General features: G+C 44.9%; 1 protein-coding gene across 10 annotated transcripts in view; it reads right to left on the bottom strand.

Moving 5' to 3' along the window:
• The window catches only part of TEAD1 (TEA domain transcription factor 1), a 163,505-nt gene that overhangs the window by 20,728 nt on the left and 129,250 nt on the right, over positions 1 to 13,527 (bottom strand). For all 10 annotated transcript variants that reach the window (XM_054198066.1, XM_054198060.1, XM_054198059.1 and 7 more), the window contains one exon: positions 11,826 to 11,950. In XM_054198066.1, the coding sequence (XP_054054041.1) occupies positions 11,826 to 11,950 (125 nt within the window). The remainder of the gene's footprint in view (positions 1 to 11,825; positions 11,951 to 13,527) is intronic.

The raw sequence follows: 13,527 nt of genomic DNA on the forward strand, positions 1-13,527 counted from the left end.
AAGACCCAGCGGCAGCACGATGATAAAGAGCCCTTCGCAGAGCATAATAAGCTGAATATGCTCACGAGGAAAGCCTATTTCTGCCTCTTTAAACCATGCCTTTTAATGTCCCATGTCCTCAGAGCCTGAATTTCTGCTAGTGCCACAGAACCCACACATATACACCTCCTATACATAAACCCCAAACCTGTATTTATAGCATACGCTACTGCCCCTTAAATAAAAGAGGTGGAAGGGATATTCTTTTAACTCCAGCATGACGAGGCCAGTTACTCTGTGTTGCTGTTACTATAAAAGTGGTCCTAATCGTACGTCCTCCAGTATTTCGACCCATGTAATATTAAAGAGCCAAACTTTTACCACTTCCCTCGGGAGCTAGCTCTATAGATGACCATCTCTGCCAAAACACATTCTGCTTCAATTTCCTATTTCTTAACTTCATCCCATTGCACCTCATTATAATCACGGGAATCACCTCACCAACACCTTTCCTGCCTGCAGGAAATCCTTGGCCCAGTGAAGTCCCCAGCAGCCCCCTACTGAGTCCAATATGGTCTCATTAAAGGAGAGTGCCATTTCTCCAAGGCAAGAGCACCTTCCAGCACCTCAAATGAAAGTGGAAGGACAAACCCCAAAGACCCTCCCGTAGTCAATCAGCAGCTCACGGTGTTGTGTGAGCAGGGTGAAGGAGCTCGAGAGTGGCAGGATTAAACACTGGGGTTTTTAACCATGCAGATCACAAAACATTTTGCTAACTCAATTAAAGGAAAGCTGATATGCAGTCAATGAACACTAGAAAGCCCCGTCATATTGAACAGATGCTGTATATAAGGGACAATTCCCAAAAGCTAAGCACAAATAAAATATTTAAAACCCCAAAGCAGACCTCATTTAAGCTATTTTGTTTACAATATACCTGCCGAATGAACAAATTGAAATGACAAATCTAAATTAATTGGACATCCACTCGGAGCCTTCCTTTGGTGTAAGCAGAGTCTTCCCTAGCAGATGTCCAAAACTCTGGGGAAAAGGAAATGGACTGGCTAGATTTCTGCACTTAGGAAATTAAATGGAAATCTATTTAAAAATCATCTAGCACAGTGAAATCTGAATTTAGAATCACAGAACACTCATCTGTGTATGGGGCTAAAAATTAGATACATTCCATGCTTTTTACAGGGTTGTATTTCTTTTTTAATTTAGTGGAAGGAAAAAGGAAAGTGTAACACTTTATTAAGGTGTTTGCACAAGCAAGTCCAAGTCTGAAAGCACCGGTTCCATGGATTTTCCTTGCAGCCCTCTTTCAAAATAATGCCTTCCCAGCTGCTTCTGCGCACAAGTGGAAAAACTGCCCAGCCTTTACTTAGTGCGTGTGGAGCCCAAAAGGGGCAGAGCTGATCCAAAGAGAGCTGTTTCTACCTTGAAGAGGAAAACAGGCATGGCAGAGAAATAACTGGGGGGTGGGGAGCCGAACGCATGTGTGCAGGAGTGAGCGTGGCCGTGAACGTGTGCCAGCTAGCCCTCACCCGACGCTGGTCTAGCTTGCACACTGGTCATTTATACACGATACAGGAAATCGTACTGGTTGGCAACCATGAGGGACTACTGTAACAGGGCCCGTGGTCAGATTTAGCATGTTACTTCATGCAGTAGTGGCAAAAGTGGACTAAGGAGACATTTTTAACATGACAAAACAAACAAAAAATGCAAAATAATATGAGAAAGCACCATGGCTCCAACTTTTGGTTTTCTGACACAGTTGTCACATATTTAGCTTGCAATACTGTGAGTAAATAACTAAAAGTCATGCTGAAAATTTTTTACTTATCTTGCTGCTGACTGAAAAACTTAGATCTCAGAAAAACGTATCCATGCCCATATACCTGGGAACTGCCAGGAACGCAAGAAAGGGAGTCAAGAAACCCGCTCCTGTTGCTTTCCTAAGCTACCAGGGGTGAAGTGCAGGGGGACAGGGCATGGGCTGGGTCACCGAACATGGCTATTGATGGAAGCCTATCTGCGATCAGGCAAACATCTCTGTTTTTCAAGGGGAATGATGAGAAGTCCCCAGTAGCAGCAAGCACTTCTGACCTCTCTGAAAAATTAAACCAAAACATTTCCCTTCCCCCAGCACCCCATAGCCTGCCCAGGTGTGCCCAGCAGTTGTGCTCTCCCTGGGGATGTGAGATGCTGCAAAGCATCTCTCTACTTTTCCTCGTTCAGAGTAAGGGCTTGAAAAAAACATCCCCACCATTAGTGACCAGGTTATTATTTATTTGGGGATTGTTTCCTCTCAGTCTTCTCTGCTGGAGCTGTTCCAGCTTGTACAAATAACCACATTTTTACAGGAACAGAAGTGAGGGCTCAGGTTCTCCTGCACCCAGGAAAGTGTCTTCCCCAAAAGGGCATCCCTCTCCCAGGCCCAAAGGCGGCTGTGGAGTGACGGGAGGGAGAGCTGTGTTTTACAGTTTGGCAACTGCGAATTCCCAAGACAATTCACACACTGTACCTTATTCTGCAGACCAGGAAAATATACAAATTGCTCAGTATCCAAACTTTAGTAAAAGCAAACACATTTATAGGAACACGGAGCATGAAGTCTTAATACTGTTTAAATATGAAAGTAAAGTTAAAGGCAGCTGTAAAGCTACCACAGTTGTCTGCGGAGCTCGCCAAAGGACCAGATGCTGCTGTAGCAAAATTTCCGAGCAAGTACAGTAGGACAGATGGTATGACATCACCTGACAACATTCTTAGGACAGAAATGTTTATTTTGATATTGCAATGTGTGATTATTTTCTCCTTATGTTGCTGCAATTCCTATGCTAAGTACAATCATTACTAACCTAATTAGATATGGCATATTTCTATGAACTAACAAACGATAATATAATATTAAGAGCAGGGTAAATGGATACTGAAATGATCCCTATCGTTTTTATAGAAACATACTCTATGACAGGAGTTTGTGCATAGATAAAAGCACAGCAGCTAAATTTTATGCCTGTATTTTTGAGCCCATTAGTGTCTGAAAAGCTTAAAAACATCCTCATTATATTGAGAATTCACTGTTCTTTTAAAGTGAGTATTCCAGAGTCACTGAAGTACATTAGGTGCTGAGGAATTTACTCATGCTACAGCATTTAACGGATTTGCATCCAGCGTTGAGGTATTAACGTGCTTTAGATGCTGTAAACCATCACAGGTCAAATCCTGTATTTTCCGAGGATAAAAACTACATAAAAATACAAAGAACGTTTTCAGCTCTGTCTTCAGCATCTGCATTACACGACATGCCCTGGAGATGGCTGCCTCTTACTGAGCTCCTTTCCTTAAAAAAATTCTAAGTATCCAAAGAATCCAGTAAAGCCATGAAATATGACTGTTGTCAAATAATACCACGAGAAAAATTATAATCCACTTAGGAATTTAAAAGAACCAAGACAAATTGCCAATGGCAGGGGATGCAAGCATTTAAGCTGGTGCAGAACAAAGACAAATCACCTACATTTGTTTTATCAGCCAGCAAATATATTTCTAACAGCTCCTCACCAATTTTGCGCTTAAATTCTTTCTGGTCCATGAAATGCAGGTCTGCAAATTGCTACAGCTCTCTCTGCCACCTCCCTGTGCTTCCCCACACCTGTGGAGCTAACGCCAAGCCTTGACTAGCCTGTATAGGACCACGTTTTTTATTAAACAGCGGTGGCCAAGATGCAGATGGCAGCGAAGCTGACCCTTTCACGCTGCTGGGGCAGGTGAGCTGGGCACACAGAGCTGCTGACGCACCCGCTCCGTCACTGCTCCTGTCCGCCGGGGCTGCGCAGCCCTGCATAACCACACTGAGCAGCATGTGGAGGGCGAGTAGCTCCCCGGGCCCTGCCGAGGCTGGGTGACATGGATGTGGAGCAAGGCGGAAGGCAGGTTGCCTGAGAGAGGGTCCTCAGCAGCTGCTTCCGCGAGGATGTCCTTGCTCGTGGGCACAGCACTCTGCAAGGGTGCAGCCAGGGGCGCAGCTGTGAGTTAACCTCCCCGTGAATGGCGCTCGCACGCCTGGGAGTCACCCCCGCACCGGTGCAGCTGGTGTAAGCTCCTCTGCAAAGAGCCCTGGCCCCGCAGCGGGACAGCGAGCGAGCGGTGCCTTGCCGGACCTCGCACACCCACAGGACGGCTGAGCAGGACAGGGAGGAGGCAGCCTTGCTAGCTGGGCTGCTCCATGAGACCTGTAGCTTCCTGCAGATTTCAAGCATAACAACCACGAGGGTGAGGCCGTCTGTATCATTACTTGCAGCAACAAATCCCTACAAGAAAATACCATGGGGAGAGGCTGGCAACTTGAACAGCGCGTAGTCTTGTGTGCCCAAACTCCACCATGCAAAGGAGAAGTACATTAAAAAGGCTCTGCTGCAGATCTTCTCTCTTCCTGACATGGAGGGACAGCCTCTTGGCTCTCTTTGGACCGAATATATTCTGTAGTGGAGGTCACAAGGACTATCGCCGCAGCTCAGAGAGACAGGTGAGTGGAAGGCAGGTGGGACAGCCTGAGCTTTGGCTGAAATGAGAGAGAGAAAACAGCACTGCTCAAGTGCCTGGCACCATGCAGTGGTTCCCTCTGTACCTCCACAGACCGGTCCAACCCATCTTTTAAAAATGTACCGCTGCCTGTGCAGCAACTGCGCTTTTGGAGGAAAAAGGAGCCAGGTGGGTGGATTGATTAAAAAACAATCACTAGTGTATCAGCAGTCTACGCACGGCTCTAACCTGCACCCTACCCAGCCTCAGCTGTGCTGTCTCGCTGTATCTTGTAAATCTGATGCTGTTTAATTTCCTGCTGATGTAAGAAAATCACTTTGTCTGCCAACATTTTTCTTATTTCTACCAAAACACTAGTAACTGAATATTTCATTCCTGTTGCTGTTGTCCTCCACTGAAGCAGATTGGCAGTTATATTTATAACGCTTTAATGCTACAACTGGAGTCTGTACCAACTCCTGTTATTAAGGTTTTTAACACTTTCATGTGACGTTTTAATCGAACTTTCCATGCTGGTATGCTATGATACAACTGCATGGTCAACCTAGCCTTTCAAGGACCTCCACCCGTTCAGACTCCTGCCTGGATCTGCTCAGGGATTGGATCAGGAATGTGAAGCAAAGGAGATCTTTGGCTACTTTATGGTTGCAGAAATGGGGAGGTAAGTGACAAGTGAGAGCGGTCCTCAGCCCTGACACATTAACATTTCCCAGCTACTCCCACAGGAGTCCCAGTGTGAAACTGGGACGTGCTGGTTGGGCAAGGTCCTCACACAACATTTTCATCAGCTTTCCTGCAACACTGAAGATGCATACTTCATTTCTGGCCTGTCTGATTTGAGACCCTGCAGTTCCAATTCCAGAAGTGCTGAGTGCTCAGATGGGAAAATTATGCCTGAATATAGGAAGCTCTCAATAACGCTAAGTATTCTGCAAAATCAGGCTCATGACAAATCAAAGTGGACCCTCAAAATCAGTGGCCCATTCATTCTTGTGCACCTGAACTTCTTGGTTTGTCAAATGTGAGTAATAATGCTCCTTCATCTAAAAAATGACTGCACTAATACATCTGTGAAATGCAAATGGGGGAATTATTAATTCCGTTTGGAGGAGAGGTTAGACAGTGCACAGCGAGCAGGGCACGGGGCCACGCATTTCAAAACAGAAGAAAACAAACTACTGAATAGTTGCTTATCAAAGAAGGGCCATCTACATCTACACTGAATGAAGCAGGAACAAATAAACATGTGAGCGTGTAATTAACCGCTGCGTTGTAGAGCAGACGCACGAGGATATTTCCCAACTTCTGAGAGCCTGACTTTGCAGCCCAGCTAAACAATTTTGGGGTGGGGGAAGCTGCAGTGTAACAAGATAGGAAAACGCGGGGCAGAAGCACAGCCAGGCACGAAGCCCCTCAGGGTGAGCATGAGGGCGGATGCTTGGGGTTCAGCACACCGGCGGCGCGGGGGAGATGCACAGCCATAGCCCACCGCACTGATGCCAGCCCAACCCACGCGTCCCCCCACGCCTCCTCCCCGCAGGAGCAGCCCAGCGCTGCGCAAGGCTGTGGGAGGCAGAGGGGCCCCCCACTGTGATGACCCCCCTGATTTTACGGCTCTCCTGGGCCCATCGCAGGGGCTGTGAGCCTGGGCTCTGCTCCAGCTACCCCACAACCTCCCTCACTCGCTCCTTCCCTCCTCCCCGATTCCACATTTCCCTGGTCGGAGCGGGTGCCCTGCGTAACGTGGGGCCCAACCCTGGCTATTTGCAGCACCCGGCCGGTGCGAGTGCGGGCTGGGACGCGGGCAGGGCCCGGCAGAGGGAGCTGCCGTGGCTGCCAGCGCTCCTCTTCAGTTATGCAAAAGCAGCACTTTTAATTTTGCTGGGAAATTTCCGGCAGCCGTGGTGGGTTTTGAGAAACGGGAGAGAATGTGCGTGACGGCAGCAGCGAGCGAGTACAGTCAGGCCCCGGTGGTCTTTCCACCTGTCCTCAGTGTTAGCGTGGGCCAACTTCGAGGAATAAATTGTGCTCAGTCTCTCTACCCACTCCACCGTGTTTTCACCGCACGACACTCCCTTGAAAAGCCCGTGTCCTGACCCTACCACTGGGCTGGGGGAGTTGGCCCAGGCTGCCCACCACATCTCCATGTGGTCCCCCGGGAACGTCTCCAGCCGGGAGGTCTGCTGTGATGCTGCGGTTTCCAGATTGGAGCCTGTGTCAATACTGGACCCCCTTAAAGTGGTTTCTTGGCACTTCTAACTATGGACACCTGAATATGAACATTTTACAGAGTATGACATTCGCTTCCCAGGGCCAGCACGTAGCTTTCTTGCACTGCAAAATAAATGACCCTTCCATTTAGTTAAACATTTTATAGTGTTTACAGGGAACATGGAAAGGATAAACAATGCTTGTAACAATGGATTTTTTCAAAGATGGAGGTCTTCTTTTGAAAAGATCTCATTTATTTTTCATCACTTAGGTGGTTTGATTAACTTTGGTGAATTTTACTGCATTTGGCTAATGATGGCAGGCTGTTTTTATGGCCCTTGAGCAATTGCTTTCACTTTCTGGTTCTCAGGCACAATTCTCCCTGGGCTCACAAAGCCCTTTTACAACAACAATAAAATCTGAATTAAAACATAAAGAATATTTTATTTCTTCACCACTTTTTAAAATACATTTTGAAATTTGGACCTAACACAATCTGACAGTTTGGATAGGTGGATTAATGCTGAAAATGCCCATCAGCCATGTTCTTTATAGCCCTATATAGATATTTTAGATGTAAAGCTGTCTGAAGTGCTTGTAGTCGAAATGAATGCGGCAGCAAGAGTGAGAAACCTCAAAAAAGAAGAGAAGGAAGGGCTTTTTTTGTTGGGTGGTGGCAGGATTTTTTTCCTGATTGGAAAGCAAGCTTGAACATATACATATATATACATATAAATAACATAATTGGAATTATTATCAATTCAGTGTTATAGTCTTCGCATTTTATACCTGCTTGTGTAACAGTCAATAGCTTAGATCCCTTCTAATCTGCTTGCATACTCAGTTTATATTTGTTAGGGAACACAGGATTACTTGGTTTAAGCATTTGTCCTGAAGCACTACAGTAAAAATGGAAAGCCCCCATTAAGGAAAACCTGTCTTGAAACCAACAGATGGGTACATAAACTTGTTTATCTGTTGAGAATATATTTATAGAGGGTAGGCAATAACTAAAGGTAACTAAAATGCTGATGTTTGGACCTGCGAGGGCAGCTTCTATGCACCGTTTAGGAATTGTACTTCAGCACAAAATGCCACAAAAGGAAAATACAGCTTGACATTTGTAAACTGAATTGATTTTCATGTAAAAGGAGGAGTAATTTTACCTATCCTTAACTGCAGAGTCAGTATGCCAAGCTTTTGCAACTGTGCCATCTTATGTCTCCCAGACTATCTTCTGCCATGCAGAGTTGCAGTGAGGGTTGCTTATTGTTTCCTTTCGATAATTTTTTCTTTTGTAAATGGAACAGTTTTGTAGCTAGGCAAGGGAAAAAAGCCAACAGCCCTCCACAAGTGACAGGACTCTATGGAGCATATTTCCGACCCACCAGAATGCCCACTCTAAATTAACATAACTGCCTGGCATTGAGGGGCTTTTGTACTTTTAAACACCAATTGCCATTGGAAGAACCCCAGAAATGTTTAAGGCCTCGCTCCTACAATGAATTCCCTGTGGGTGGACCTTTGTGTCCATGCACAGCCCCATTGAAGTCGCTGGGAGTCACCATGGGCAGACAGACCTCAATTTCTAATTGCTGTGCAGGAATATAGACTGCAAGGGGCCTCCCAGGATCATCGAGTCCTGGCCCCAGGTGCCATGTCAAATAAGCTTTTTTCAATAAATCGGTCTATTTGACCCCACTACTATGAAGCTTTCTGGCCTACTTTTGGGTTGGGAGGGAGGAAGGGTCCTCTTTTTATTTAAATAAAATGTTGGAAACCCATTTGTCAAAATAATACTTTGTCATTTTCTGTAAAATGTCAGAAGCGTAATGAACGTATACCTATCTTTTTTTGGAAGATACATGAGAACTCTTACACAGCTCTTACGTAGCAGTGTATATGTTTATTATTCTGAGGTCAGCAAAGGCACAAAGGCGTACAGGAGATGCTGCAACCACTGCACATGCCTACGCAACTTCATATGCACAGGGTGCAAAACACACATCTTGCCTGGATTGCTGATTTTGTTGTTTAAAAAGTAGTAAAACCCCGTCCTTTCAATGCTGTGCATTTATCTGCAATAAAATGTTGCACCAACATGAAGATGCAGAAACCACAGGCAGAATTCCTGTTTTCTTCAGCATTGCTAAATGGGGCTGGGGGTTGGCTCTCATCTCCAAGGAGGACTTTTGGTGCTTGCTGGAAAAGTCTGTGTGGTGGGATGGGGAAGGCTGGCAGGAGGCAGGGCCCCTCGGAGCCGTCCCTGCAGGCAGGCAGGCGTGCACCAGCGCCTCTGCCCCGTGCCTCCCCAGCAAGCGCCCTTCTGTGTTGGCCCTGGGAACTGGTCACACTGACTTCGGGTTTTTTTCTATGCCCTTGTTTAAGATCCAAATAATCAAATTCACTTAATTTGACCTAAACACTGCTTCCCTTTCTCCTCAGTCCTGTCTCAGTGGTGACATGCTGCCCACAGGGGCTCATCCCTCAGCTCCCGCCTGGCCAGGCCAGGCTGTCCCCACGCAGCCCTGGCACAGGACTGCCCACTGCGCTTACAGTATGCGTGTAAAGAACGACCTAAATTGGGACTAATACATGACTGGGATTAATGCATGACTGGGAATTGACTTTTCTTCATGCCTCAGTTTTGCAATTTTATAGCATGTGAGTAACTTTTTTTTTAAAAACAAGTCTGGGGAGTTTGATGCTCTTTCTTTTCTTAGTAAATCTCCCGCATAAACATGCTGCATTTAAAAGGCAGGTTTCTCGGCAGTATGCTCACGAGTTGGGACAAGCTCTGGTGGGCCTTGCTGCCCCCTCCGGAATTCCAAATAATACTAGTTTACTCCAAAAAAGGCTTTACAGTATTTACAGGGCCGCCCTGGGTAACCATGTTTCTATTCAGGCCTCCGCTCTTTCTCTGCGATGCGAGTGGATGCATTGCATTCCCCCGAGCCTGCACCTGCCTGAAAAACGAGAGCCCCGACACGTCCCCAAGCCGCTGGCCCTCACACTGCGTGAGCACAACCGGCTCTGAGCCCTGCCACCGCAGCAGAGTGGCACCCTCCCCGGCTCCTTCCCCCCCAAAGCACCATCTTCTCATTTTTGGTCTGTCAGTCATGTTGCAAACATATTCACAGCACTCAGCTGGTTTCATGTCGCAGACACCAGCAGCGTGACAGGCAAGCACATGTTATCTGTTCAGAGCACACTGGGTTTGAGGGAGATTTTTCTTAGACGAAAAGACGTAAAAGTTACTTAGTTGCTGAACTCTCTTTCACTCCCTTTTATGTAAAGCCACACAGATATACAGAGGCCCTACACCATATAAGCCAATGGGTTTTGCAAATAGTTTTGCATTATAAAATCCTACAGAAAAAGGATTACTAGGTGGTATATTGGCAAAACAGTAAATCAAAATACACTGAAATGCCATTTCATTGGCATACAGCACAGTAACGCTGAGCATTACATGGCCACATCCTGTTTTCCCGACGACCTCGAGGCATACACATAACATCCTGGTGTGCAGCAATTTGGATATAGCAGAGCCCATAAATTAGCAGGACATGTTACATGGGGTCAGCAAGCCCAGGACTCAGAAAGCTGCGTATCGATAAGGCTGCCTGAAGAGAAAACCTGGACGTTGTGTTTTTGCATTGGAAATCCAAACCACCGCCTGGATGGATTCAGGGCTGGGGACAGAGAAGGCCTTCCAGTCGCGGATTAGTCTGGAGGACACTAAGATGAAGCTTTAGCCCACCAGATCCAGGATTGCCTGGAGAATGTGGGTATCAGGGCTACGGGAAGGCAGAGGGATCCCAGGGAATCCATTCAGTATCTAATCATCAGGTAAGCGCAGAGATAACTGAGATAACTGTACCTGCTACCAAACATTTCCTCCCTCAAAGTTAGTTCAACCTGGCAAAACGTGACATTTAGCAAACCAACGCACTGCCACATATTTAGTATATGAATAGTTGAGATATGGTACATTTTCACTGGGATGTTTCTCCGCCAGGAGCATTCCTCCGTTGTAAGGTTTCTGGGCTATGTCTCCTATCTCCATTATTCAGGGTAAACACTCCCTGGATAACACCCCTGGCCAGAGCCCATAAATGCTATGGTTTCCAGTGCTGAATTATAAAGAGCAAGTGACAGCTTCTCTCTGCTCCAAGCTACTGTATTTTACCAGGAATCTGAACAAGAATGGCCCATCTATATCACCTATTCATGACAGTATTTGCTTTTCAGAAATTATCTCAGTAAAAATTCTCAGGCTCGAGCTGAAAGCAGCTCTTTTGATTTATTTGTGACGCAGTAGAAACAGTGCTAGGCTACTAAGAAATGTTCACGGTAAATATGTGATGATTAATATCAAGGTTGAAGGCTAACTGTAATAAATGAAACATTACAGCGAACTTCATAAACTACCCTTGCAGGTATAGTATGCAGACTAAATATCAAAACAAAACCAAAACCTTCCTAAAAAAAAAAATTAAAAAAAAAATCCAAACCTCAGATTGGACACTAAGACGCAATTAAAGATCAAGGAAGGCTGAATGATTGGTTATTTAGATGAGTAACCTAAATTAAAAAAAAGAAAAAATACAGTTAAATGGCACATGCTTCGGAGGCTGGAAGGAAAAGGGACAATCCTGATACCCAGAGGCTATCCCAAATGTCAGGTATTTGAAATAATATGCATAGTTTCTGTGCAAGTCAAATTTTGTTTCTGTTAGGAAACAGATTAGGCTTTAGCTTAAAGTTTAAGTACTGAATTATTGCCAAAAAACACGATGCAATTTGGTACAAGTGCTGAACTAGGTCAGCAGTGAGACAGGTGCCACAGCAAACCACACCTGCTTTCAGTGAGGCCTCTCACTTCTGCAAATGGGGGAAAAAGAGGGCAAGAAAGCAAAATACAGCACTACAGTGAAAGGAATATGACACTGAGCAGTAGCGAATGCAGAAACACCAGGTGTATTCCATCCATCAGGCTTAACCCTGGAAAGCATCCTCAGAGGATGGGGAACAACAGAGAAAAGCTGAAAATTAGCGGACACGAGGGCAACACTTACTGATTCGGGATCCCTCTGCTGTTCAAGGAAAGCCGAAAACTCCACCAGCCTGAGCTTGGTCGTACCAATCGATCGGCCCTGCCACGCAGGGACTGAGGGAGCTGGAGCTGACGTGGGCTCAAATCCTAAAATAAAGGAACTTCATGAAGTTGATAATTCCTCAGTTCATATTTTCTGAATTAAATATAATCAGGAATTATGCACATAGCCCTTGGATGTTTATATTAATTTTAGCAAATAATTAATTCAGAATGAGTTAAAATTGGAAAAACACAGAAAAATACGTAGAAAAAGAGGTCCCAACCCAGCAAGCTATTAGTGGTGCAAATAAAAGATCTACTTCTTTGTTTCCTTGGGGCTGTAACTCACTGTAGAATTTTTGTTTAAATTATATACTAGATTATAGAGATTTATAGAGACTTCAAGTACACTTACAGCTGACCCTTCCTTGGAAACTGGCAGCAAGACTCACAGGAGATATTACTGCCTTGGGAGTCAAGAGGACTGGCCTCCATTTCTAGCTCCTAATGTGCCACATGTTACAAGTAAATCACCTCTCTCTTTGCCTATTTCTTCTGCCACTCTCAACTCCCCTCTCCTATTTAGAGTATTAGGTTTCCAAGGCAGGGACTGTCTCTTACTATGTATTTGCACATTGGGTCTTTGACTTCTTTTGGAGCTTTTAGGCAGCATTATATTACAGATAATAATAAATAATTACTGTAGAGAGCTGAATCATACCCTAAAAAGAAAAAGAAGGTTTTAAATTGATAATAAAGAGGGAATGACATGATCTAGAGAGAGAAGGGATGTTAACCACCATCTCTAATTCACCTCAAGAGAAAGAATAAATGCTATCTCTTTGCTACTCATCGTGGAAAATAAGATGAGAAGGAAACAAAACAGTAAAGGAAGAAGGGAAAGGCAGCAGCTCGAAGGCAAAACTGCTCTTGGGAGAGACACAGGCACAAGGAAGGCAGGAGAGAGGCACCAAAGGTTAGAAAACAGAGATAATCCTGAACTAGGTTGAGAACAAGGGAGAGATCACAGGTAGTGTGTGTCCACATCCCGTAATGGGAGTGTGGCACCCGACTCCAGCCCTCAAATTTAGGCAATGAAGGTGTGAGGCTTGTATGAAATAGAGAATTACAAACGTGACAGGTTAGACATGAACACGAATTCTAATGAAGCAAAAAATCATGCATGAGTTTTGACTGATTTAGAAATACTACTAATAATACTAATAATCTCATTCTGAGATAAAACATGGAAGAATAAAAGAAGATGATTTAAAATGTTTGCCTTAGAAAATAATGTTGTAAATTAGGAACATCAAAAAAAGGAAATAATCAGGGATGCAAAAAGATAGCCTTAGTTTTAAGTGTTAAATAGCAGCAAGCTAGAAAATCATAAAAATCTGGGTGAGAGTCAGAAAACTGCAGTTCAAGCAGAGTCAGACGCATGGTGTCATTTGGCAAGGGAGGCATAAAGTTATCATCTGCACAGAAATAATGATCTTTCCTGAAATTAGCCATGAAACCAACTTGGTAAAAGGAGTAGGGAAGTAGCCATGGGAAGGGCTACTTTCTGCTCCGATTTGAGCAATGGAAGTCAGACTAAACATTAGGTACTTATCAAAGTGGCACCAGGCAGAGCAGGACCTTCAGGAGGCGAAGAGTTATCAACAACTAGATACACAGAG

Source organism: Rissa tridactyla, chromosome 4 (assembly GCF_028500815.1).
Source record: "Rissa tridactyla isolate bRisTri1 chromosome 4, bRisTri1.patW.cur.20221130, whole genome shotgun sequence".
Classification (NCBI taxonomy): domain Eukaryota; kingdom Metazoa; phylum Chordata; class Aves; order Charadriiformes; family Laridae; genus Rissa; species Rissa tridactyla.